This window comes from Chiloscyllium punctatum, chromosome 20 (assembly GCF_047496795.1).
Source record: "Chiloscyllium punctatum isolate Juve2018m chromosome 20, sChiPun1.3, whole genome shotgun sequence".
NCBI classification, from domain to species: domain Eukaryota; kingdom Metazoa; phylum Chordata; class Chondrichthyes; order Orectolobiformes; family Hemiscylliidae; genus Chiloscyllium; species Chiloscyllium punctatum.
Genome location: NC_092758.1, coordinates 16,617,190 through 16,641,453, shown reverse-complemented (window position 1 = coordinate 16,641,453; position 24,264 = coordinate 16,617,190). Strand labels below are relative to the sequence as shown.

At 41.0% G+C, this 24,264-nt stretch overlaps 1 protein-coding gene across 1 annotated transcript in view; it reads left to right on the top strand.

Moving 5' to 3' along the window:
* Positions 1 to 24,264, top strand: part of LOC140491934 (uncharacterized) — a 57,218-nt gene that overhangs the window by 11,177 nt on the left and 21,777 nt on the right. Inside the window, exons 3-7 of the mRNA XM_072590409.1 lie at positions 5,528 to 5,869; positions 10,345 to 10,620; positions 19,010 to 19,348; positions 19,428 to 19,697; positions 23,063 to 23,170. Of these exons, the coding sequence (XP_072446510.1) occupies positions 5,528 to 5,869; positions 10,345 to 10,620; positions 19,010 to 19,348; positions 19,428 to 19,697; positions 23,063 to 23,170 (1,335 nt within the window). The remainder of the gene's footprint in view (positions 1 to 5,527; positions 5,870 to 10,344; positions 10,621 to 19,009; positions 19,349 to 19,427; positions 19,698 to 23,062; positions 23,171 to 24,264) is intronic.

The following is a 24,264-nucleotide window of genomic DNA, read 5'->3' as shown; positions in this document are numbered from 1 at the left end:
ATCCATGGACTGCCAGAGGAAACCAGAGTATCCGGATGAAACCCACACAGGCATGGAGAGAATGCACAAACACAGACAGTCACCCAAGGGTGGAATCGTACCTTGGTCCATGGCACTGTGAGTCAGTAGTGATAACCAATCAGCCTTCATGCCAGCCCAAATGATTTTAATAAAAATTTAAAGGAGAGATAAAGAAAAAAAACCCGAAAATTTGAAACTAAATAGATAGGGAAAATTAAGGACATCAAAATCTGACCGTGCCATTCAGTTCCTTAAGCCTGTTCTGCTATTCAATTAGATCATGATCAATTAGATCAGCTCCATTTATCCAATTTTAACCTGAATCTCTTGACACATTTTACCTAACTAAAATGCTAATCACAGCCTTGAATATTTTAAATAACCCAACATTCACAATATTTTCGGGAAGAAAATTTCATATGTTCACTACCCTTTGTGTAAAAAAAATCCCTGCCATTCCTGAATGACCTGACTCTAATTTCAAGATAGTTCCCCATTGACTAGACTCCGCGTTCAGAGTGAATATTTTCTGTGTATATCAGGTGTTAAATTTCCGCTGCTGAATTCTACTCTCATTTAAAACATCTTGATTAGGTCTGACATCAACTTTCTGAACTCAAGGGAATACAAGCCAAGTTTAAATGTTGGTATCAATTGAATGGATTAATTATATCCTTCTAATACGTGTGCAATTTTAACAAGTATTTCCACATTACTGCAGCAGCTGAACCAAGGAGGCTACACTTCTTGTTATTTTTTGACATTTTGCTAACAGTAAACTAAATAATTCAGAGAATGCAAGATTTTCACGACATACTACAGTAATTTCTCTTTATGATTTTACTGTCAATGCAACATATTTAATGCCCTAATATTTCCAGTATAAAATGAGCTAGCTGTCAAATTATGCAGGCCCCCCCTAGTGGAGGAAAACAAATTGACTTGCTTTGGGGTGGCACAGCAGCTCAGTGGTCAGCACTACTGCCTCACAGCACCAGGGTCCCTGGTTTGGTTCCAGCCTCGGGCGACTGTTTGTGTGGAGTTTGCGCATTCTCCCCATGTCTGTATGGGTTTCCTCCCACTGTCTAAAGATGTGCAGGTTAGGTGAATTGGCTATGCTAAATTGCCCATAGTGTTAGATGCATTAGTCAGAGGGAAAGGAGTCTGTGTGGGTTACTCTTCAGAGGGTCAGTGTGGACTGGTTGGGCTGAAGTGACTGATTCCACACTGTAGGGAATCTAAGAAAAAGTTTTGACTTAACAGCAATCTAGGTTTATTCAATATATTGTATCAGTTGCATACATGACAGTACGATCTTTTGCTGTAAATTCTGTCTTATGATCCTGAGACAGGGTCATATCATTTTGTGGCTAGTTGATGTTCATGTATCCTGGTGGCTAGTTTTCTGCTTGTTTGTCCAATGTAGTGTTTGTTGTGGGCCTTGCATGGTATTTTGTAAATGACATTAGTTTTCCTTGTTGTCTGTGTAGGGTCTTTCAAGTTCATTAGCTGCTGTTTTAATGTGTTACTGGGTTTGTGGGCTACCATGATACCAAGGGGTCTGAATAGTCTGGAAGTCATTTCTGAGATGACTTTGATGTAGGCTAGGGTTTCTGGAGGCGTTTTGTCTGCTTGTTTAGGTTTGTTGCTGAGACATCTGCGGGCTGTGTTCATTGGGTACTTGTTCTTTTTGAATACACTGTATCGGTGATTTTCCTCTGCTCTGCGTAGTTCCTCTGTGCTGCAATGTGTGTTGGCTCGTTGAAATAATGTTCTGATGCAGCTTCATTTGTGGATATTGGGGTGATTGCTTCTGTAGTTCAATATTTGGTCCGTATGTGTTCTTTTCCCATAGATGCTGGTTTGAAGTTCCCCACTGGCTGTTCGCTCTACTGTGACATCTAGGAATGGCAGTTTGTTGTTATTTTCCTCCTCTTTAGAGAATTTTATGCCAGTAAGGGTATTATTGATGGTCTTGAAAGTTTCCTCTAATTTGTTTCATTTAGTGATGACAAAGGTGTCATCCACGTAGCGGACCCAAAGCTTGGGTTGGATGGTTTGCAGAGCTGTTTGTTTGAGTCTCTGCAGAACTACCTCTGCTAAGAATCCAGATATCAGAGATCCTGATATGGGTGGCATGGTGACACAGTAATTAGCACTGCTGCCTCACAGCACCAGAGACGTGGGTTCAATTCCTGCCTCAGGCAACTGTCTGTGTGGAGTTTGTACATTCCCCCCAGTGTCTGCATGGGTTTCCTCCCACTGTCCAAAAATGTGCAGGTTAGGTGAATCGGCCATGCTAAGTTGCCCGTAGTGATATGGGAATGGGTGGGTTGCTCCTCGGAGGGTCGGTGTAGACTTGTTGGGCTGAAGGGCCTGTTTCCACACTGTAAATAATCTAATCTACTCCCACGGGTGTTCTGTAGGTTTTGTTGTTGAAAGTGAAGTGTGTGGTAAGGCATAGGTCCACTACCTTGATGATACTGTCTTTGCTGATGAAGTTAGTTGGGTTTGGTGTATGTGTTTTTGGGTCTTCTAATCTTGTAGTCAGTGTTTCTTTGGCTAGGTTAATGTTCATTGATGTAAACAGGGCTGTTACATCAAAGGAGACCATTGTTTCATCCTCTTCCATCTTAGTGTCTTTGATACACTTAGTAGAAGACTCACGCTGAGGATACCAGTGACAGAGGGTCATGTTGTTTTGTGGCTAGTTGATGTTCATGTATCCTTGTGGCTAGTTTTGTGCCTGTTTGTCCAATTTGTGTTTGTTGCAGTCCTTGCACGGTATTTTGTAAATGACATTAGTTTTGTTTCTTGTCTGTGTAGAGTCTTTCAAGTTCATTAGCTGCTGTTTTAGTGTGTTGCTGGGTTTGTGGGCTACCATGATGCCAAGGGGTCTGAGTAGCCACAAAACAACATGACCCTTTCTCACTAGTACCTTTACATACAGAGGAGGAAGGACGCTACTTCGACTGGGACAACACATCCATTCTAGGACAAGCCAAACAGAGACATTCACGAGAACTCCTAGAAGCATGGCATTCCAACTGGAAATCTATCAATAAATACATTGAGTTAGACCCAATCTACCACCCTGGGAAAAGAACAGGAAATTACATCACCACAGGAAATGATATCACCAACCCAAAGAAACCCAAACACATAAATAGAAAGCAGGGATTATCAGCAGTGCTTTGCCCGGAGGCCCCCTGAAGATCTATTCTTCTTCTAACTTCATCTCTTGTTGAGTCTGATTTTTGATGAAGAATTGTGGAACTCAAAATGCTTTCTCTTCACAGATGTTACCAGATCTGCTGATTTTTCCCAATAATTTCTGTTTTTAAAAGAAACATCCCTGTCTCTGTGCTACTTTTCCCTCCAATGATGGACTTTTATTTCACTGTTGCTTGGGACTTTACATTTAAAGGAAATATTCCTGGTAGCTTTTTCTTTAACTGCTGTTCCTTGACCTCACTTGGTCTTTCTGTCACTTTAGACGAAACTACAACTTCCACTCCTGTTAAATCATTCCCTCAGTGTAAGTAATTCAACTCTGTCCATGGATAAATTATGGACAACCCCAGCAGTTATCATTTCCAGACAGTAGGTCACACAATAAATGCTCTCATTGCAAAGGAATAGATATACACTCTCTGCTAATACAGGTACCATCCATGAAAACTTTGTCATTCATTTAACTTTTTACTTATGTTTTGAACATGCAATTGATGACTCTCCACAATCCTTCAAAGTCAAGTGCATAAAAATAATTAAATATTAAGTGGCCTCACCATGCATGATATTTAATACTTATCTACTTCAGACCATAATGGTTGTAAACTAGAATTAAATGGCTAAAAATGTACAACAATATTTTTACATCAATAATTTTATATAAAAATTATAAAGAATTGGGAGTAAGAATCCCAACTCATACTTTTGTAGAACAAATCAGATCCAAGAATGAAACCTTGTTTGCTAGATGGTACATTTGTTGTGGTTAATGATCATGGTGCTTCATCACTGAAACACATCCTCTCAAGTTTGCAAATTTTCATTAAAAACAGAGCAGTATATAATTAAAGAATAAATTAAAATACAAGTTATCTAGTTGTGGACTGCAGTTAAATAGATCTTCAGACACAAAGGAAGAAAGATTGCGGACAGAGGTTTACCTTATTAACTTTAAAAGTTGCAGACAGAAGTTCACCTTATTAACTCTAAGTTTCTGCTTAATTGCATCCTTATAGTCTCTTTGCTGTGGACTGTAGTGCATGACTGCTGATATGAACTTACCACAAATCTGAAAGCCTCATCTTTTTCAGTTCAACCACCTTGCAGGATGAGATCTCCTGATTTTGGAAGCTTCATATATTAAACACTTCAGCTGACGTGAATGGTTTCCTGAATTGTTTTAATATCCCCATGACTTGGATCTGAACTCAACCCTTCTCTTTGCTGAACTTATTTTTTTCCATAAAAAAACTTGCTCAGCACTAGATTGTTCTGAACTGAAAACAAAGCTACTGGCTATCAATGTCTAATACTACCCGTCATAAACCCAGCGATAACCATTGACTCCACAGGGAATCACCTCTTCCTGAAAAAGCTGGAGATAGGTCACTGTTCCTGAAGGATTCTCTGACATTGATTTTTATTTTAGAAAAGAATTGTGTAAGAATAGATGACAGAAATAATAATGAATATTTGAGATAATTTTAATTAATTTGTTCAGACATGTTATAGCACGCCCCTGAGCAGATGGGACTTGAACCAAGACCTTGTCCCTTACCTCAACCACCCATCCCAATGAGTTGGATATATCTGAGGCAAGGATTCTGTTCCTGAGTTTGTCAAAGTCCTGTCTCCAGTGCAATCACTTTTCCCCTGACAGTGACCTCCCATTCCATCTATCCTTAAAGTTCTCCTTAAAGTATTTGCGCGTCATGATTTGAATGTGGAAGCACTATCTCGTCAATGATCATGGTGAATGTCTGGCTGATGATGTGACTTATATCCAAAGGCCAACTGGGAGTAGCCAAATAAATTGACACCAGTTGTCACTTACACAAAAAAAGATATGATCCTCAAGATAAAACACTGAAAGCCTGTTTTCAAGGGGTGGATTTGTCCCTGTCACATTCCAAACACAGGGGAAGGTGGACCCAAGAAATGCCTGTTCTCCTCTCACCTTAGAAAACTCCATTATATAGGGGAAACAAATTAGAGACCCATTATAAGTATGTCCAGTACAAATTAATCAACCACTCACAGGTGTTCACCCTGACAATGTTCCTTGTAGACCTAGAGTCAAGAGAGAAACACAGGAAGATTCGAAGAAGAGTTATAGAGAAATTGAAATATAAACTCTGTGTCTTTCTCAAAACAGGTTGTGGGGCCTATTGTTTTTCTCCAGCTAATATTTTGTACAATTAATCGTGACATAAATCAGTTGAAAGCATTGTGATTGGATATTAGAAGCTACCACTGTTCATCTTTCCAACAGGAAACTCAAATACTGTTTATTTTGTGGATGGACAAAATGACATTTCTTTAAAAGGACCAGACAATCCTGGACGGGGTCCTGTTGTGTGGGAATGGACATCACACTCAGGGCAAGAAAAAAAGCACCTGGTTACTTTTAAGAAAATCTCTGGGAGCTGGAGAGATTCAAAACAGAGTAAATACTATCAAAATAAGAAGTTGCACCAGTGGATAAATTGGGATTATGATTCCATTAATCTACGGTTTACAAATCTCACATTTAACTTAGCTGGGTTGTTCACCCTGTCTCAGACACAGCCGATTAAAAGCATCCTGAAAAAATATAATGTTTTCGGGATCAAAGGTGAGTGAGACATTTTTAGAAAGATTCAATAAACTGACTCTCTGTAAATAATTGCATATATAATGAAGAGGTTTCATTACATATGAGCTTTTATTACACAGTGCAAAGAGTGCACCCCTCTCTGAAATACAAGGGGATACATTCTGTTCATCATTCCTTTAGAAATTGTCAAAATGAGCAAAACCATGTTGACAATTTCGGCAGAAATGGCCATTGGAACAATTTACACCTGTCTGTGCACAAGTCATACTCTCTGTAACATGTGCTTAAGCTTTTAACCAAACTATTTGATTACTTACAATAATTTTCACTGTGGTATTGATTGTTACATATTTCTGTTCTGTGATCTGCACATCCACAAGAGCATGTGGCATTTTCTTTGTCATTTCTGCCATCACTGTTGGGATCATTGCAACATGGAAAACTCTTACATTGTTCTCCTTCAACCGAATTTCCGTCTCACTCAAGCTGTCATATTTGCTTTCAGTCCTGCCCTGATCCTGAAATCTATCTTCCCCTGCTCCTGTTCCCACCAAGACTAATATTTTATTCAGTAAGTGAATGGGTCAACATTTTTTTGCCCATCCCTGGTTCCCCTTGGGAAGGTGATGGCAGACTATCTTCTTGAATTGCTGCAGTCAATATGATATTTTGTTGGCTCAGTGCCAACAGATTTTTGGCTTGGTTGGTGGGTCATCTTACTGATCACCTCCCCTGCCATCAATCCTGTGATTGAATTAAGTTTCTTCATTTAGTGTTTCAATTGTAAAGAAGGCAGCTACAATTTAAGTGTCACAAGCTGATAGGAAGAGTGCACTGGCAATCAAGCTGGCAATCAACTTCATGATTATTATAACTATAAAAGATGACCAGTTTAATCCAATAATGGTTCACATCTGACTATGATTGCTATCTTTCTTTTATTCATTCATAGTATGTGTAGGTTACTGGCATTATTGCCCAGCGTTAATTTCCTAGCAGGCAGTTAAGAGTCAACCACATTGCTTTGGGTTATGAGTTACATGTGGGCCAGACCAAGTAAGGATGACAGTTTCATTCACTAAATGGCATTAATAAACAAGATAGATTTCCCTAGATAATCAAGAACAGTTCCATGTTCATCATTAGAGCCTTAATTCCAGACTTTTATTGAAGTGAAATTTCACCATCTGCCACGACAGGATTCAAACCCAGATCCACAGAACATTACCTGGTCACCAGAGTAATAGTCTAGCAATAATCACACAAGGGCATCACATTCCCTCTTTTTAAAAAAAGAGAAATTCACACCAAGTTTCATTAATAAGCAAAAAAAGTCTTTATTCCAACAAATTTACAATGGCAAGAAGAGATTAATAATTATAAAATATGCAAACTTAAGCTATGCCCAATTTAAATCTAAACAATTTGGATTCACAGAACATACAAGACAAAGTTTTCAAAGGAATATCATGAAGGAAAATATCAGTAAAATGACACAAAGTCTGTGCATCAAACCCTAACCCAAAAATGGGAAATTAAATGACTTTCCTACATTCTGTTTATTTTTGGTGATGGTATCATGCTGTTGATGATGTTTCATTCAGAAGCCATTCAGTTGGACCTCGGTTTTAGCTTGAGTTAGCAGCGTTTTTCTTAGTATTTGAATGATATCTGTGTTGGACTCTCAGAGGGCGAGAGAAAGAGTGGTCTCACTTACTTTGGAAGGTTTGCGAATCAATTGATTGATTCGCTCAGTTCGCTCAGTTCAGTGACAAACTGCCACATGAAACCAATCCAAAAGATGTTGGGCAGTTTCCTCTCACTAGCCAAAGGTGCCTGGGGCTGAATCATACGATTTTTGTTGAAGTGTTGGTTTCATTTATTTGGTGGAAGGTTTCTTTTTTTGAGACCAAATGAAATCTTTCACTGTATCTTACCAAACTCAACAAAATAATGACCTTGCCCACCCTTCATGCCACCCCTCTCCCTGAATATAACTCCAACTTACTATCTGCCCTTTCTAAAAAAATTTATGACTCACCAAGCGCCCATGTCCATGGCCCATATGCCATATTTTAAAAGCCATTGTGCACTCAGATGAGCTTTGGCATTTTAAATCTGCCCTGCCTATCGAAGGACAGTCATTCCAAAGCTGCCAGAGAAAAGGACAATGTTGCCACGTTTCTCCAACAGAGAGCTGGAGTTCTTGGGAGATTCAGTTGCTGCCCTTCATGGGGAGGTAGGCTGACTGGGGCAGTATTCTATGACAGTCAGACACTCCAAGATCCTGTGTGATCCCTGTGGTTTGCAGGGAATGATAGTCTGTCCAAACCCAGTTTAACAATGGTTTGTTGACTCTGCACAAGTCAGGTGGGGACATCAAGTATTTCAACAACCCTGTCACAAGATTTGCAAACTCCTCACATATATAATGAGCTGTCAATGACATAACCTTGCAAGAAACACTGACCTACCCCAAGCCGAAACAATGCTTACTTCCATGGATGACTTCAAACTTGGTCTCTGCATTAGAATGTTACATTCAGTATGTCCTCACTTTAATTGTAGTTACATGGCTCAACATTCCAACAACAATGATGTGAATTGGATTTTCTCTCCCAGATCAATGATCAAACACTGCCCCATTTAGGTCAGATTTCACACACTAGGAACACTGATCAGAGCCCAGTCCCAGAGTTTCACGTGGCTCACAAGGTGAGGAACCAGAGTGTTTGAAAGTTAGGAGCTAATGGATGGTTCTATTTACAATGTCTTTACTAAGATCTGATTATTATTGTCATTTGGCAAGTGAGACTGCATGTGATGGAGAGCAGTTTTAGAACAAGACTCATGTCAAAGGCCATTCATCATGGAGGCCAATACTTGGAGCCATGCTCAGGAACATTTTGGGAGGCTGATTGAAGTTGCTTCTAGAGCTGTGATGGCCCTGATTTGGATTATTGCACAGGGGTCCAGTTCCTGTGTGGGTTTGTGTATTCATCACAGAATAGAACGGGAGACCTCTCCATGCCTGATGATATGGTGCTACCTTTCAATCACAAACTCATCTTCCACAGTCAATGATGCTCTCAACATAGAAACATGGAGTCAGAGATGAACAACACAGAAACAGCCCTTCCATCCAACTTGTCCATGCCAACCAGATATCCCAACCTAATCTCATTCCATTTGCCAGCACTTGGCTCATATCCTTCTAAACTCTTCTTACTTATATACCCATCCAAATACCTTTTAAATATTGCAATTGTACCAGTCTCTACCATTTCCTCTGGCAGCTCATTCCATACATGCACCACCCCCTGCATGAAAAAGTTGCCCCTTATGTCCCTTTTATATCCTTCCTCTTTCACCCTAAACCTATGCCCTCTAGTTCTGGACTCCCCCACCCCAGGGAAAAGACTTTGTGTATTTATCCTATCCATGCCATTCATGTTTTATAAACCTCAATGAGGTCACCCTCAGCTTCCAACTGGGTATTGTGCAATGAGAAAGGAATAATAAGCAATCTGTCTGTGTGAGATCACTTGGAGAAAAGTGATCATAGTATGACAGAATTCTTCACTAAAATAGAGAGATGTAATTGATTCAGAGATTAGCTCAAATCCTCCAACCCTGGCAACATCCTTGTAATTCTTTTATGAACCTTTTCAAGTTTCACAATATCCTTCCAATAGGAAGGAGACCAAAACTGAACACAGTATTCTAAAAGTGACCTAAACAATGTCCTGTACAGCCGTAACATGACCTCCCAACTCTTATACTCAATGCTCTGACAACTAAAGGAAAGTATACCAAATGTCTTCTTCACTATCCTATCTACTTGCGATTCTAGTTTCAAGGAGCTATGAACCTGCATTCCAAGGTCTCTTTGTTCAGCAACACTCCCTAGGTTATTACCATTAAGTGTAGAAGTCCTGCAAAGATTTTCCCAAAATGCAGCACCTCATATTTATCTCAATTAAACTCCATCTGCCACTCCTCAGCCCATTGGCCCATCTGATCAAGATCATGTTGTAATCTGAGGCACCTTCTTTGCTGTCCACTACACCCGCAATTTTGGTGTCATCTGCAAACTTACTCACTATACCTCCTATGTTCATATCCAAATCATGATATAAATGATGAAAAGTAGTGAATCCAGCACCAATCCTTGTGGCACTCCACTGATCCCAGGTCTCCAGTCTGGAAAAACAATGCTCCACCATCACCTTCTGTCAACATCCACAAATACCATCCAAATGATATAACCATACTGTGACCGCGAACACTCCAACAATTCATTGCCTCTGCTCTCTCTCACACTATCGGAGGAGGACTCTGAATGTTTGTGATATTCTACTGATGAGATTATCCATGTGTAATTTGTTCTTAATGCAGAAAAGATCCAGTGCTCATGAAGATTAATTAAACGTTCATCATTGGATTGTACCTGCATTGAATAACAGTAATCATTCCTGATACATTTTCCACAGTTGCATCAGGTACCCAGTACCGTCACCACAGAGTGAACAGTGATGTTACCCTCAGCTGTACCATCTCCAAACACTCAGATACAGTCTGTCTCCAGTGGAAACGGAGAGATTCATCTCAGCAGAGCAATGGGAAAACTGATCAGATCCGAGTGAATAACACAGTCTATCTGATGGTCAAACATATTACCATGGAGGATAAGAAGATGTATGTGTGTGAAGTACAGGAAAATGGATCCATGGTTCTCAAAGTGAATCAAGATTTTCATGTTTCCGAGTGTAAGTGCAATTTCCTCATTGCAAATATTAAAGATTTACTGGTATAAAACTGTTACATATAACGTGAATCCATGTATGCCAATTATCATTCATGTTGTCAGTCAGAATGAGGGCTCCTACTGCACATTTCAACATTGATCTAAATCTGACTTCTCTCCTGTCATTGACACTTTTCACTGAGTTTTTCTGCTATTCACAATGATTCCAGTTGCTTCAAATAAATGTTGAGTTTGGAGCAGAACTAAGGGAAGAAGGAATGGCAGGGAATCAATGGCCGTGAATGGAGAGGGAAATATAGAAACATAGAATACAAGAGCAGCTGTCTTTCCAGCCTACTTGGCCATTCCATGCCATCATGGCTAATCATCCAACTCAGTACCCTGTTCATACTTTCCCCCCTTACCCTTTGATCCCTTCAGCCTTAAGTACAACTTAATAACATTCAGTACTTAAGCATCAAATGCTTTCTGTGACAGAATTGCACAGGCTTACCACTCACTGGGTGAAAATATTTCTTGTCTCTGAGTCCTAAATGACCTTCGTCATGCCCTTACACTGTGACCCCACTTTTGGATTCCCCAACCATCAGGAACGTACCTCCTGCATTTCCCCTGTCTAGTCCTGTTAGGATTATATAAGTTTCGATGAACTCCACCCTTCATTTTCCTAAACTGCAGTGAATGTAACTTTAACTGATCCAATTCTCTTCATTCGTTAGTCCTTCCACCACCAGAATCAGTCTAGTTAACATTCTTTGCACTCCCTTGAAATCCAGACTGCCCTCCTCAGACAATGAAGACAATGCTGCACACAATATTCCAGATATAGTCTTCACAAGCCCCTGTACAATAGCTGCAAAACCTGTTCCTGTACTTCCATCCTTGTATCTATTACTATTCAATTTTTCCCTTCATTGCCATGGTCAGGCCAACTTTCCCATTTTATTTTTGGGCCACATAAAGAACGGTTGTTGCAGTTCCTCAAACACTCTTTAAGTATTTGCTGCAGCTTATCCACTGTCATCCCTTTAAGTCATGTTTGTCAATGTATCATCTCTCACACCACTATACTTTTCTTTATTTAGATTTAAAATGCTAATCACTGCATCAATTACATCACTATGTATCTTAGTGAAGAATCTTGTCATATTATGATCACCTTTCCCCAACAGACCTCACACAGCTAGATTGCTTATTATTCCTTTCTCATTGCACAATACCCAGTTTAGGATGAGAGTGGTGCTGGAAAAGCACAGCAGGTCAGGCAGCATCCGAGGTGCAGGAAAATCGGTGTTTTGATTCCTGAAGGGCTTATACCTAAAACGTCGAATTTTCTGCTCCTCAGATGCTGCCTGACCTGCTGTGCTTTTCCAGCACCACTCTAATCTAGATTCTGATCTCCAGCATCTGCAGTCTTCACTTTTGCCCAGTTTAGGATGACCTGTTCTCTTGTAGATTTTTCAAATTGTTCATCCAGAAAACCATCTTGTTCACAGTCTAGGAATTCCTCCTCAATAGATTTGTTGATGCCCAAACTGTATGCTGCTTAAAATCACCCACAATTACAGCAGTATCTTGCCTGCTTGCATCTTTAATTTCCTGTTTAGTGTCCTCTCTAAAGAATCATTGCAGTTTAAGGTGTTTCTAAGCACCACTTACACAGATTCCACTTCACCAAAGAGAATATCCTTCCTCACTATTTATCAATACTCTTTAACTAGCAATGCTACCCCACCTTGTTTTCCTCTTTATCTGTCCTTTCTGAAAACTGAAGATCCTTGAATATTCAGTTCCCTTCTCTGGTCTCCATAATCCTAACTACATCAAACCTGTTTTATATCTATTTGCATAATTCATTGACTTGATTGTGAATATTCATGCATTGAGAGACAAACTCGGAAAGACTTTTTTTAAACATTCTTAGTCCTGTTTACATTACTTGTCACTTAGTTCTGTTTGACTTTTGTCCTTGAATTCTCTGCCTATCACTTTTCTTATTTTCCATTTTTCATTTTGTTTCTGTCTCTGTTTCCCTCTGTTCTGTCTTCCTCTATAGGGTGCTGTTTCCCCAATCATTTTAGATTAAACCCTCATCAACATAACACCAAATACTCCCCTGGGACATCAGTTACAGCTCTAGCCAGGTGTAAACTGTTCAGTGTGGAACTGTTCCCAGTATTCCAGGAATCTGAAACCTTCCACCCCTTGCACCATCTCTCCAGTTGCATATTTATCTACCACATTCTACTGCTTCTCCTCTGACTGGCGCAGAGCCAATGAAGACTCACTGGACTCAATACGTCAACTCCATTTTCTTCCCTCTGATTCTGCCAGACCTACAGAGTTTTGCCAGCAATTTCTGATTTTGTTTGAGATCTCCATCATCCCTGGCTTTTTGTTGGTATTTTGTGATGCAACCAATTTGGTGCAGCATGGTGGCTCAGTGATTAGCACCGCTGCCTCATAGTACCGAGGGACCTGGGTTCAATTCCACCCTTGGGAGACTGTTTGTGTGGAGGTTGCATTTCCTCCCTGTGTCAACATTCGTTTCCTCCTAGTGTTCCGGTTCCCTCCACTGCTCAAAGATGGGCAGGTTAGATGGATTGGACATGCTAAATTATCCATACTGTGCATATATTACCCATACTGTGCATTTATTACCCATACTTTTAGATTAGATTACTTAGTGTGGAAACCAACCCTCCGAAGAGCAACCAATCCAGACCCATTCCCTTACATTTACCCATTCATCTAACACTAAGGGCAATTTAGCATGGCCAATGCACCTGGACCTGCACATCTTTGGACTGTGGGAGGAAACCGGAGCACCCGGAGGAAACCCACACAGACATGGGGAGAATGTGCAAACTTCACACACACAGTTGCCCGAGGCGGGAATTGAACCCAGGTCTTTGGCGCTGAGAGGCAGCAGTGCTAACCACTGTGCCACTGTGCCGCCCTAACTGTGCATGTATTATCCATACTATGCATGTATTACCCATACTGTGCATGTATTATCAATACTGTGTATGTATTACCCACACTGTGCATGTATTGGCCATGAAAAATGTAGGGTTTTGGGGATAGAGTGAGTCTAGGTGGGATGCTCTTTGGTGGGTTGGTGTGGACTCAATGGGCTGAATGGCCTGTTTCCACAATGTAGGGATTCTGTGACTCTAAGAATCTGGCAGCTGATATTTCCTCTGAGAAGCCTTTTCCACCAACACTATCCAAAGTGGTACATTGGTTTTGCAGGGGAATGGGCACAAGGGACTCCTTCACTGACTGCCTAGTTTGCTTTCTCAGCTGGTGGTCATTCATCCCCTCCCTGCCTGTGGAGTTTGACCATCCCTCTGTACATGTCATCAATAGTACTCTCAGCCTGTCTGATGCTCCACACAGTCCCTACCCATCACTCCATCTCCAAAACTCAGGCTTTCAGGAGCTGTACTGGTATACACTTCTTGCACACATTCTGGTCCCAAGCACTGGAATTGTGTCCAAGTGGGAAATCATGTCTCACTAAATTTAATAAGTTTTTTGAAGAACTAACAAAGAGGACTGATAAGTGCAGAGCAGTGGATGTGATCTATATTGTTTCCAATAAAGCATTTGACAAGGTTCCTTGTGGTAGACTGATTAGCAAGGTTAGATCACATGGAATACAGGGAGAACTAGCCATTAAGAAACAGAACTGGTTCAAAGGTAGAAGACAGAAGGTGGTGGTGGAGGGCTGTTTTTCAGACTGGAGGCCTGTGACCAGCAGTGTGCCACAAGAATCATGCTGGGTCCACTGCTTTTCATCATTTAAATAAATCACTTGGATGTGAACATAGGAGGTGTGCTTAGTAAGTTTGTAGATGACACCAAAATTGGAAGTGTAGTTGACAGTGAAGAAGGTTACCTCAGAAGAAGGTATACAATGGGACCTTGAGCAGATGGGTCAAGGGGCTGAGGAGTGACAGATGGAAGTTAAATTTAGAAAAATGTGACGTGCTGCATTTTGGCCCGGCAAATCAGGGCAGAATGTATGCACTTATTGTAAGGTCTTGTGGAGTATTGCTGAACAAGGAGAACTCAGAGTGCAGGTTCATAGCTCCTTGAAAGTGGAGTCCTAGGTAGATAGGATATTGAAGAAGGCATTTGATATGCTTTCCTTTATTGGTCAGAGCATTGAGTATAGGAGTTGGGAGATCATATTGTGGTTCTAGAGGACATCGGTTAGGCAACTTTTGAAATACTGAATGCAGTTCTGGTCTCCTTGTTATAGGAAGGATCTTGTGAAACTTGAAAGCATTCAGAAAATATTTATAAGGATATTGCCAGGGTTCAAGCATTTGAGCTATTGGGAGTGTTTGAGTAGGCTGGGGCAATTGTCCCTGGAGCATGGAGGCTGAGGGGTGGCCTTAAAGAAGTTTATGAAAACATGAGGGGCATGGATAACATGAATAGTCAAGGTCTTTTCCCTGGGGTGGGGGAGTCCAAAATTAGAGGGCATAGATTAGGGTGAGAGGGGAAATATTAAAAAGGGACCTCAGAAGCAACTTTTTCATGCAGAGGGTGATGCATGCATGGAACAAGCTGCCAGAGGAAGTGGTGAAGGTTGGTGTAACTATAATATTTAAAAGGCATCTGGATAGGTATAGAATTAGGAAGGCTTTAGAGGGATATGGGTCAAATGCTGGAAAATGGGATTAGGTTAATTTAAGATATCTGGTCAGCATGAATGAGTTGGATCAAAGGGTCTGTTGCCATTTTGTACAATTCCAGGACTCTATGACTCTAAGTTTCCACTTGGGGCAAGAGGAGCACATTTTGGCCTTGAGTGCTCCTTCCAAGACTTACCCCTTTAAATTAAATCTTTCGTACTGTATGTCTCTATGCCATGACAATGACCATGACTATTTAGATTGCCTGAACATCAAATTACATTTCTAGACCTGTGTACTATATCACTTAGAAATTCTAAATTCAACCTAAAAGTCTACAAATTATAAGTGAGAAAACTGAAATACTCAACACAACCTTAGTCAGCCAATCAATTACTTCTTCTTGCCCACATCATATTTTGACCCTCTTCCCAGACTGCTTCACCATATCATTAAATGTAGAATACTCTTCCCAGCTTCATCTCACAATTATGGATACGACAATATTTCCCTCAAAAACCAATTGTCAACTCCAAACATTCAGTTTCGTCATTTATATAAATCACTTGGATGTGAACAAAGTAGATGACACCAAAATTGGAAGTGTAGTTGACAGTGAAGACGGTTACCTCAGAGTTCAATGGGACCTTGATCAGATGGGCCAAAGGGCTGAGGAGTGACAGATGGAATTTAAACTTCAAAAAATGTGAGGTGCTACATTTTGGAAAGGCAAATCAGGGCAGGATGTATGCACTTATTGTAAGGTACCTTCAGTCCAGAACTCCAAGAACCCAGATTTGCAGCAAACAACCATATATATGTCTCCCAGTTTCATCATATTTTATTTCTGCCTTTTTTCAAAGCGCCTTTACTGGTTTGACTTTATATTATGGACTTAATTGCTGAATATCAGATATTCTGTTTTTTTTTAAATTATCTCACTTGTTTTCACAATTTCAATGTCTGTTAGGCAAAAGGGAATAGGAAACATTGCCCATTTGTTTTGGTTCTCACCTCCCTTCTGTGGATGGAACATTTGTGGAACCTTAGCTAATGCAGGAATTGAGTCTGCTCTGTTTACATCCTTGTGCATTGTAAATCAGATGCCCTACCAGCTGAGCTAACCAGTCCATCATTATAAATGCTTATTGTCTACTCCAAAATACTGCTTTGAACATTTACCCTCTTCAAAAAGCCCCACTCTCACTCTCTTGCCACCCTCCTGGCTTGATCATTGGTCTCATGGTCATCATTGCATCTTAAATTCTTGATTTTTATTAGAATTCAAATTTCAACATCTGCCATCGTGGGATTTGAATCTGGATCATAATTTGGGTTGAAAAAAGTGTGGTGCTGGAAAAGCGCAGCAGGACAGGCAGCATCCGAAGAGCAGGAGAATCGATATTTCAGGCATAAGCCTTTCTTCAGGAATTGTTCATCCTCAGAGAGGGGGAGGTCTGGAGGGATGGTGAAAATATGGCAGGGCTGGGAGCTAGGACCTGGTGTGGGGCTGGAGCTGGGAGTGGGGGCGGAGTTACGCATGGAGGTGGAGTTAGTCATGGGGCGGAGTTAGTCATGGGGGTGGAGTTGGTCATGTGAGCCGACTTACTCATGGGGGCGGAGATTAACATGGGGGCGGAGATTAACGTGGGGGCAGAGATCGACGTGGGGCGGAGATCGACGTGGGGCGGTGTAGCGTGTGGTGTGGTCTTTGAGCAGGTGAGTGACATCACTGGGGGTGGAAGTTGCTGTGGCGACGGCAGCTCCAGGGGCGGTAGTGGCTGCGGCGATGGCAGCTCCGAGGGTGGAAGTGGCTGCGGCAACGGCAGCTCCGGGGGTGGAAGTGGCGCGCCGGGCAGAAATGGCGCTGGTCCTGGTGGCCATGGATCCTGCGGCAGCCACGTATCTGTCGGCGATTAAGGTAGGTGTCTGGATTGATATTCAGGTGATAATACAGCAGAAGTGGGTACTGCAGACACTGGAGATTAGAGTCAAGATTAGAGTGGTGCTGGAAAAGCACAGCAGGTCAGGCAGCATCCGAGGAGCAGGAAAATCTACATTTCAGGCAAAAGCTCTTTATCAAGAAAGGCTTCCTGATGAAGGGCTTTTGCCCAAAACATCAATTTTCCTGCTCATCGGATGCTGCCTGACCTACTGTGCTTTTCCAGCACCACTCTAATCTTGACTCAGGTGATAATACCAGAAGGCCATCATCTCCCTGCATCCTTCCCCTTCTGCCCATCTCTTCTCACACCTTCTCCTTTGGACATTCAGCCAGAATGCCAAAACGTGCACTCGTACTAATTGTCTTCTTTGTTGGGGTAGCCTTTCATTGAAGTTAGAAGGGGCTTTTGCCAGATCCTGGACTTATATCTGCAGGATTTGGAATGAGGGCAACTGTCAAAAGAGGGTAAAAGCTGAGCACATCGAACAGAGGACAATATTGGGTAACTGCCAAGGTGAGCAGGTTTGTGGGCGTCAGGCAGTGGCAGGTAGGTTCTTGGGAATTTGGCAGTGGAGGGAACAGTTGGGAATATCAAGAGATTGGGGACAGGATTGGGAGTGTAGCCAATAAATGTAGGAGGGAATCAGGGCTGCAATGTGTGGTTATGGTTTGAATGAAATGCAGATAAACATTGCAATACCTGCAGGTGAGATGGTCGATCCAATAAGTGAGGAGGCAGAACTTCTTCAGTGGAGTTTAACTCTATGATGAGAATCTGATTTCTTTTGCCTGTTTTTTAAATAATTCCACCCTGCCTGATATTCCCCTCACCATTTCTGATACTGGAATATTGTGTTGTTCCTTTCAGCAACCCAATTATGACATATTGTTGTTCAGTGTCAGGATATTGGGAATTTGATGTCTTAACACAAAAAGCAAAGAACAGAACAGCACAGGAATTGGCCCTTCAGCCCACCATGACTATACTGACACAGGGTGCCTTGTGAAATCTGAAACCTTTTGTATCTACGCATTCTGAATCCTTCTTTTCCCTGTCTATTCCAATTTCTGTCAGGATGCTTCTTAAATCAAATGTCCCATCTTGCTCTCCCTTTGAACTTCCTGTCCAATACATCACTTGGGGTTTATCACACTAATCTGCAGCCTATTCCACTCAGTTGTCCACTATTGATCCTATGAAATTTCCCAGTGTCCCTTGGGTGGCGCAGTGGTTAGCACTGCCGTCTAACCGCACCAGGGACCCGGGTTCGATTTCCCACTTCGAGCAACTGTCTGTGTGGAGTTTGCACATTCGCCCCATACCTGTGGGGGTTTCGTCTGGATGCTCCAGTTTTCTCTCCCAATCCAAAAGATGTGCAGGCCAGTTGAATTAGCCTTGGTAAATTGCCCATAGTGATAGGTGCATTAGTCAGGGGTAAATGTAGGGATCTGGGTGGGTTACTCTTTGGAGGGTCTGTGTGGACTTGTTGGGCTGAATGGCCTGTTTCCACACTGTAGGGAATCTAACCTAAGAAAATCTTGATATCATTCAAAGGGAGCCAACATATTAAAACTAGAAAAGATTATTGAAAAATCATTCAAAGTCGGTCTTTTCTAATATTGATCTCATCTAAGTTTGCAATGTTTAAGTAGTACATTGTTTTGACAAAAATGTGATGATACAACATTTCAATGATCAACACTAGTATTTTAATACAATAATAATCATTATTTTGCTTTTTCCCTGTCTTTCCACATAATGTTCCAACATGTGGTTCTCTGTCTTTCTTTTGTAGATTTATTTATAAAGAGTTACACTCTTTATCGCTCAGACACAGATCACAGTGAGTTCAAACTGGTTTGTCAGTATTTTGATAACCAATTTGAAACTGTTGCATGGAGACGGAGGTCAGCTGCTCAGAATCAGGAGAAAATAATAGCATCTGCTACGAGATCTCAGCCCATCAGTATCGATCGCACTCACTTTGGGAATCGACTGGTTCCCACAACATCAAGGTTTAATGGCGTGAACTTCAATGCGAGGATTGTCCCTGTCTTGTTTGAAGATGCAGGAGTTTATACATGTTTCCTGCAAGCAAATAAAATAGTGACCATTACATTAATCACAGTTAAAGGTAGGGGACAAAATATTGATGCTGCTTTCGTTGATTAAGTCATTGTTTAAAACTTAAAATGATTTTCTGGTTTACACAGTCACAGCGGAACCCTCAGATGCAGAGACTGAGGAAGACTCCATTACCCTGACCTGCTCTGTCTCTCATGTCACTGAATCAATCAGACTTGTTTGGATCAATAACGATGGTAAAATTATTGAAGAAAAGACATTGAATAAGAGGAATAGGAAAGAGAAATCATTGAGGCTGATTATTGAGAAAGCTGACAGAGGCAGAGGAAAGTGGATGTGTGTTTTGTTTCAACAAAACATGCCTCAGGTTTCAGTCCCGTACTATTTGGAACTCAGTGGTAAGTGACTCAGATCTTGCTCTTAATACATAAAATTCAAAGGAAATGTTCTTACCACTTATTGCATTTAGTGGCAGCCATAACTACGAGATCTTGTGGATGAACTTCTACAATGGTGCAGCTTATCAGCAACTTTCCCTGAGATAACACCTTACTGTCTGTAAGACAAATTGTACAATCAGTCAATTATCACATTGATGTGAATTTGGAAAGTGGGTGAAAATTTGTCAGAGTGGTAAACGTTCAGACACAATGCTCTATCAAGTTTTCAGTGAAAGCTAATAATGTGCATAAAAGGTAAAATTGTAAATGAAGGTAAAGTTAGAAGCAGCTTATCTTTGCAAACTTTGGGACATTAACAAATGTGCTTCTCTTTAACTCATGGTATCACAGAACTGTGTGTTAGAAGCTACTAAGGCCACGCTGATTTTGTGCAAAATAGTCCAGGAGTATTTTTAATAATTATCAAGCATCATAATGAAGGCTGTGGAAGGGACGTCTGATGGCTCGGCCAATGTTTGAGCAGGAGAAGTTCCAATGACCCAGCCAAAACTAGAATGGTCAGGATACATTGTCTTTTGGTAATGGGCTGAAATTTTCTGGAATATTCCCCTAACCATATGGAGGGTGAGAAAGTTCAACTTGAGTTTTTCTCTGACTTTTGTGTTTCTGTCACACAAACAGAATGGAGACCTCTCAGAATAGATACTAAACTTTCTATCAAAAACATTTAATTGGTGAAATTGAAAAACAATTATGTTTTCAAATATCATTTTTCCTCCTTTATAAAAACTTTTTAAAATCTTTACATTAGACAACTGTCTCTTATTGTCTTGGCTTAGTTCATTTGTCAAATCTTGTGTGCTGTACTTTCCAAAATCCCTACCCCAACCCTTCACTACTCCTCGATCCTCCAGCTTTTCTACCATTACTCTGACTTTATGATTGGGTAGGTTAGAGTTAGAGTTCACTTTTGTGTCCCTTGGCATCATCAGTATGTCCCATTGAGGCATTCACATTGCCTCTTTATGAATAAAAACATCAACTCTCCCATCTTGCTCTCCCTTTGAACTTCCTGTCCAATACTTCACTTGGGGTTTATCACACCAGTCTGCATCCTGTTCCACTCATTTGTCCACTGTTGATCCTATGGAATTTCCCAGTGTTACAGCTCTCACCGCCATGAAACACATCTCCCTCGAAAGTGTCCATGCAGTTAGGAAAACAACTTGTCATCGCTGAGCATATTGTAGATGACTGAATCAACATCATGGCCTTCACAGAAACCTGGCTAAGGGCTGAGAATATCTTTCCTTTCTGTTTGGCTAGAGGGTGCTTTCCAATCCATCATGGTCTTTTATTTTATCAAGTCATTTCAAGAGCACTTGACATGTCGTCATGTTCAAGGTTATGCACTAAGTGCTGGAAAATGGGACCAGTGAAGATTTAGAGTTGATTTTGTTGGTGCAGACCCTATGGGCCAAAGGGGCTCTTCTGCCCTGTTTGGTTCTGTTATTCCCAGTCATTTAAGGCCTCAAAGGAGGCTATTTAGTCCTTTAAGTTGCAGATTTTATCACCATATTACAGCTTGACCTGTATCCTTTCTCATCTGGTACATTTACCTCTGCTGCATAACCCACTTTGTTCCATCCCTCTTCCCTATCATCTTCATTCTCTACTGCCCACCAAATGAATTGTTCTCACTGTGATGTATTTATTGATTTCCTCCCTCATCTTTGCACCAAATGATTTCTTACCTTTAGGGGAGTTCAACTTCTGTCTGAACTCAGAACATTTTGGAATCACTTTCCCAATATTCACCCATTTTTCACATTATCTCTCCCCCATCTAAACTCTCCAGTTCATATTTACCACCAATCTTTTGATGTCACTTCATGCAGCATCACTATTCCCATCAAATTAATCAGGTAAGGCCGTCTCTGATCACCATTCCTATCAGTCTCTATACACATTGCTTTCTTTTTCTGATATTGTAAATACATGTGACTGTGCACTGCTTAAGTGGGCAGATCACAAGCTGGAAGTTTGATGTGTCAGACAATTCTGTGAAGAGGGAAACTACAAATTATTCAAGAAAAATACGTTCCTGATCCACCAAATACAGTGGGAGAGTTGTCACAGCTGCAGCATGTGGGAGCTTCTGGATCCAATTCAATCCATTTGTAGCATTTATAGCTGTGGAGCCTCGGCCTGGTGTCAATGAACTGGAATAGATGGTGCCTCCAGGGAGGTAATTACATGCAAATATCTGCTCCCAGTATTTGTCACCAAACCCAGTCTAATTACGTTAAAATTGACCTTCCCCCAATATAGATACTTAACTTCTGCACTATCCTTATCCTTTCCAATAATGACTATAAAACTTACAAAGTTGTGGTCACTATTACCAGAATGCACACTCACTGACACTTCAACCACTTGATCAGCTTTATTCTCTAGGATTAGGTCCAGTACTGCCTCTGCTCTCATCAGACTATCTATGAAATGGCACCAAACGTTCAGGGGCACTTAGAGAAGAACAGCAAGTGCTGTCCTTTCCAGTGACACCCAAATTGCACAAAAGAAAACCAAAATACATCTTGAACAGTAACACCTTTCCTCTTTGAGCTACAAGTCTATGTCTCTAGTGTGTAAGTGCTGTGTCACATCTGAATCATAAATAAGAACTTACTGGAAGTAACCCCTCATACTCTTGCCTCTGACCACCCAAACCAATGTCACTGCTCTCCCAATCCTAGAAAAGCACCCATTATCGCTGGGGCGGACTTCCAACCCAAATGTTTGGATTCCACGTAATGACAGGATAATAGCCTCACCAATGCCTGGTTGACAGGTGGTTCAACAAAATGTTCAAGTTCTGAGATGGGGGTCACTGGACCCAAAACATTCACTCTGATTTCTCTCCACAGATGCTGTCATAACTGCTGAGCTTTTCCAGCAATTTCTGTTTTTGGTTAATTTCTGTCCTCGTGAATTCAATTCTTAATCAAATTGTCATAATTCAAGGATAATGCCAGGCAAGAGTATAATTCACCTGTTATATAGGGGAAGCACCACAGCTATATCAGGTTCTTTGGTTATTGGTCATTTGCATACAACTTCTTTCAAGAAAGAATGATCAGATTGCAATAATTTCATTCTTTTCCTGTCCCTAACTGAAGTGGTTGTAGACAGTTCAGTTGTAACATTCCAACACTGCTGTGTGAAGTCAGTTGATTTCTCATCTATATGGCTGAATGTTAAATCAGGCAGAAATTTTATTTACCTTGTCATTAAAGGAGCTTACTTTGTTTTCTTCTAGTTTAAACAATAACCCATGAAATTTGACCTTCTCTTTCTGACAGAACATTCTGCCTTTCACCACACCAACGTCATTGTATTTGTGAGTCTGGCTCTTCTTCTCATCATTGTCCTGGTATTGGTGTTGAGTCTAAGAAAGTGCAAGGGAGCAGGTAAGCAACATAAATTGCTGCAAACAATTTCAGATCTTGTACTCTTTAGGGAATGTGGCACGTATTTCCAAACATTATGACTAAAACGTAATCCATTGGGTTTACTTGTAGCAAGTCCTAATCTGCAGTCAGTCTGTACTCAGTGACCTAAATTGGCTCCAAGTCAACCAACACCCTGATTTTGAATTTTTCATCTGTGTTCTCAAATCATAGTGTGATTCTCCCCTCTCTTTTTTTTATTTCCTCAAATCACACATTCCTCTGAGATATCTGTGGAACTCTAATCCTGACCTCTGTACATTCCCAATTATGGGATAAGCTGCAATGCCATTTGGAGGGAATTCCAGGATTTTGACAAAGTGACAGTGAAAGAACAGTGATATATTTCCAAGGCAGGAAGGTGAGTGGCTTGGAGGGGATTCACTAGCTGGTGGTGTTCCCGTCTATCTGCTGCCTTGTCCTTCTAGATGGAAGTGGTCGTGGATTTGGAAGTTGCTGTCTGAGGATCTGGTGAATTTTTGGAATACATCTTGTACATAGTACACACTGCTGCCACCTACTATCGGTGGTGAAGGTAGTGAATGTTCATGGATATGGTGCCAATCAAGCAGGTTGCTTTCTCTTGGGTGATATCAACTTCTTGAGTGTTGTTGGAGCTGCACCCATCCAGCCAAGTGGAGAATATTCCATCACACTCTTCACTTGTGCCATGTAGATGGTGGAAAGGCTCTGGGGAGTCAGGAGGTGAGTGACTCACCATAGTATTCCTATTCCCTGACCTACGCTTGCAAACATTGCATTTATGTGGCAAGTGCGGTTGTATTTCTGGTCTTTTTTTATAATATTGATGTGATGGTGGTGAGCTGTCATCTACAACCATTTCAGTTTATGTGGTGTAGGTACCACATGGCTTAGATTTGAGAACTGACCTACTAGATTGGAGGATAGAAAATGTTACCTATCTTTTCAAGAACAAAGGGAGTAAGAAATCAGTGAACTACGAGCTAGTCAGCCTAACATCAGTCACTGGGAAAATGCTGGAATCAATTATTTACACAGTCTTGATAGTACACTTTGAAAAGCCTTGCACGTCC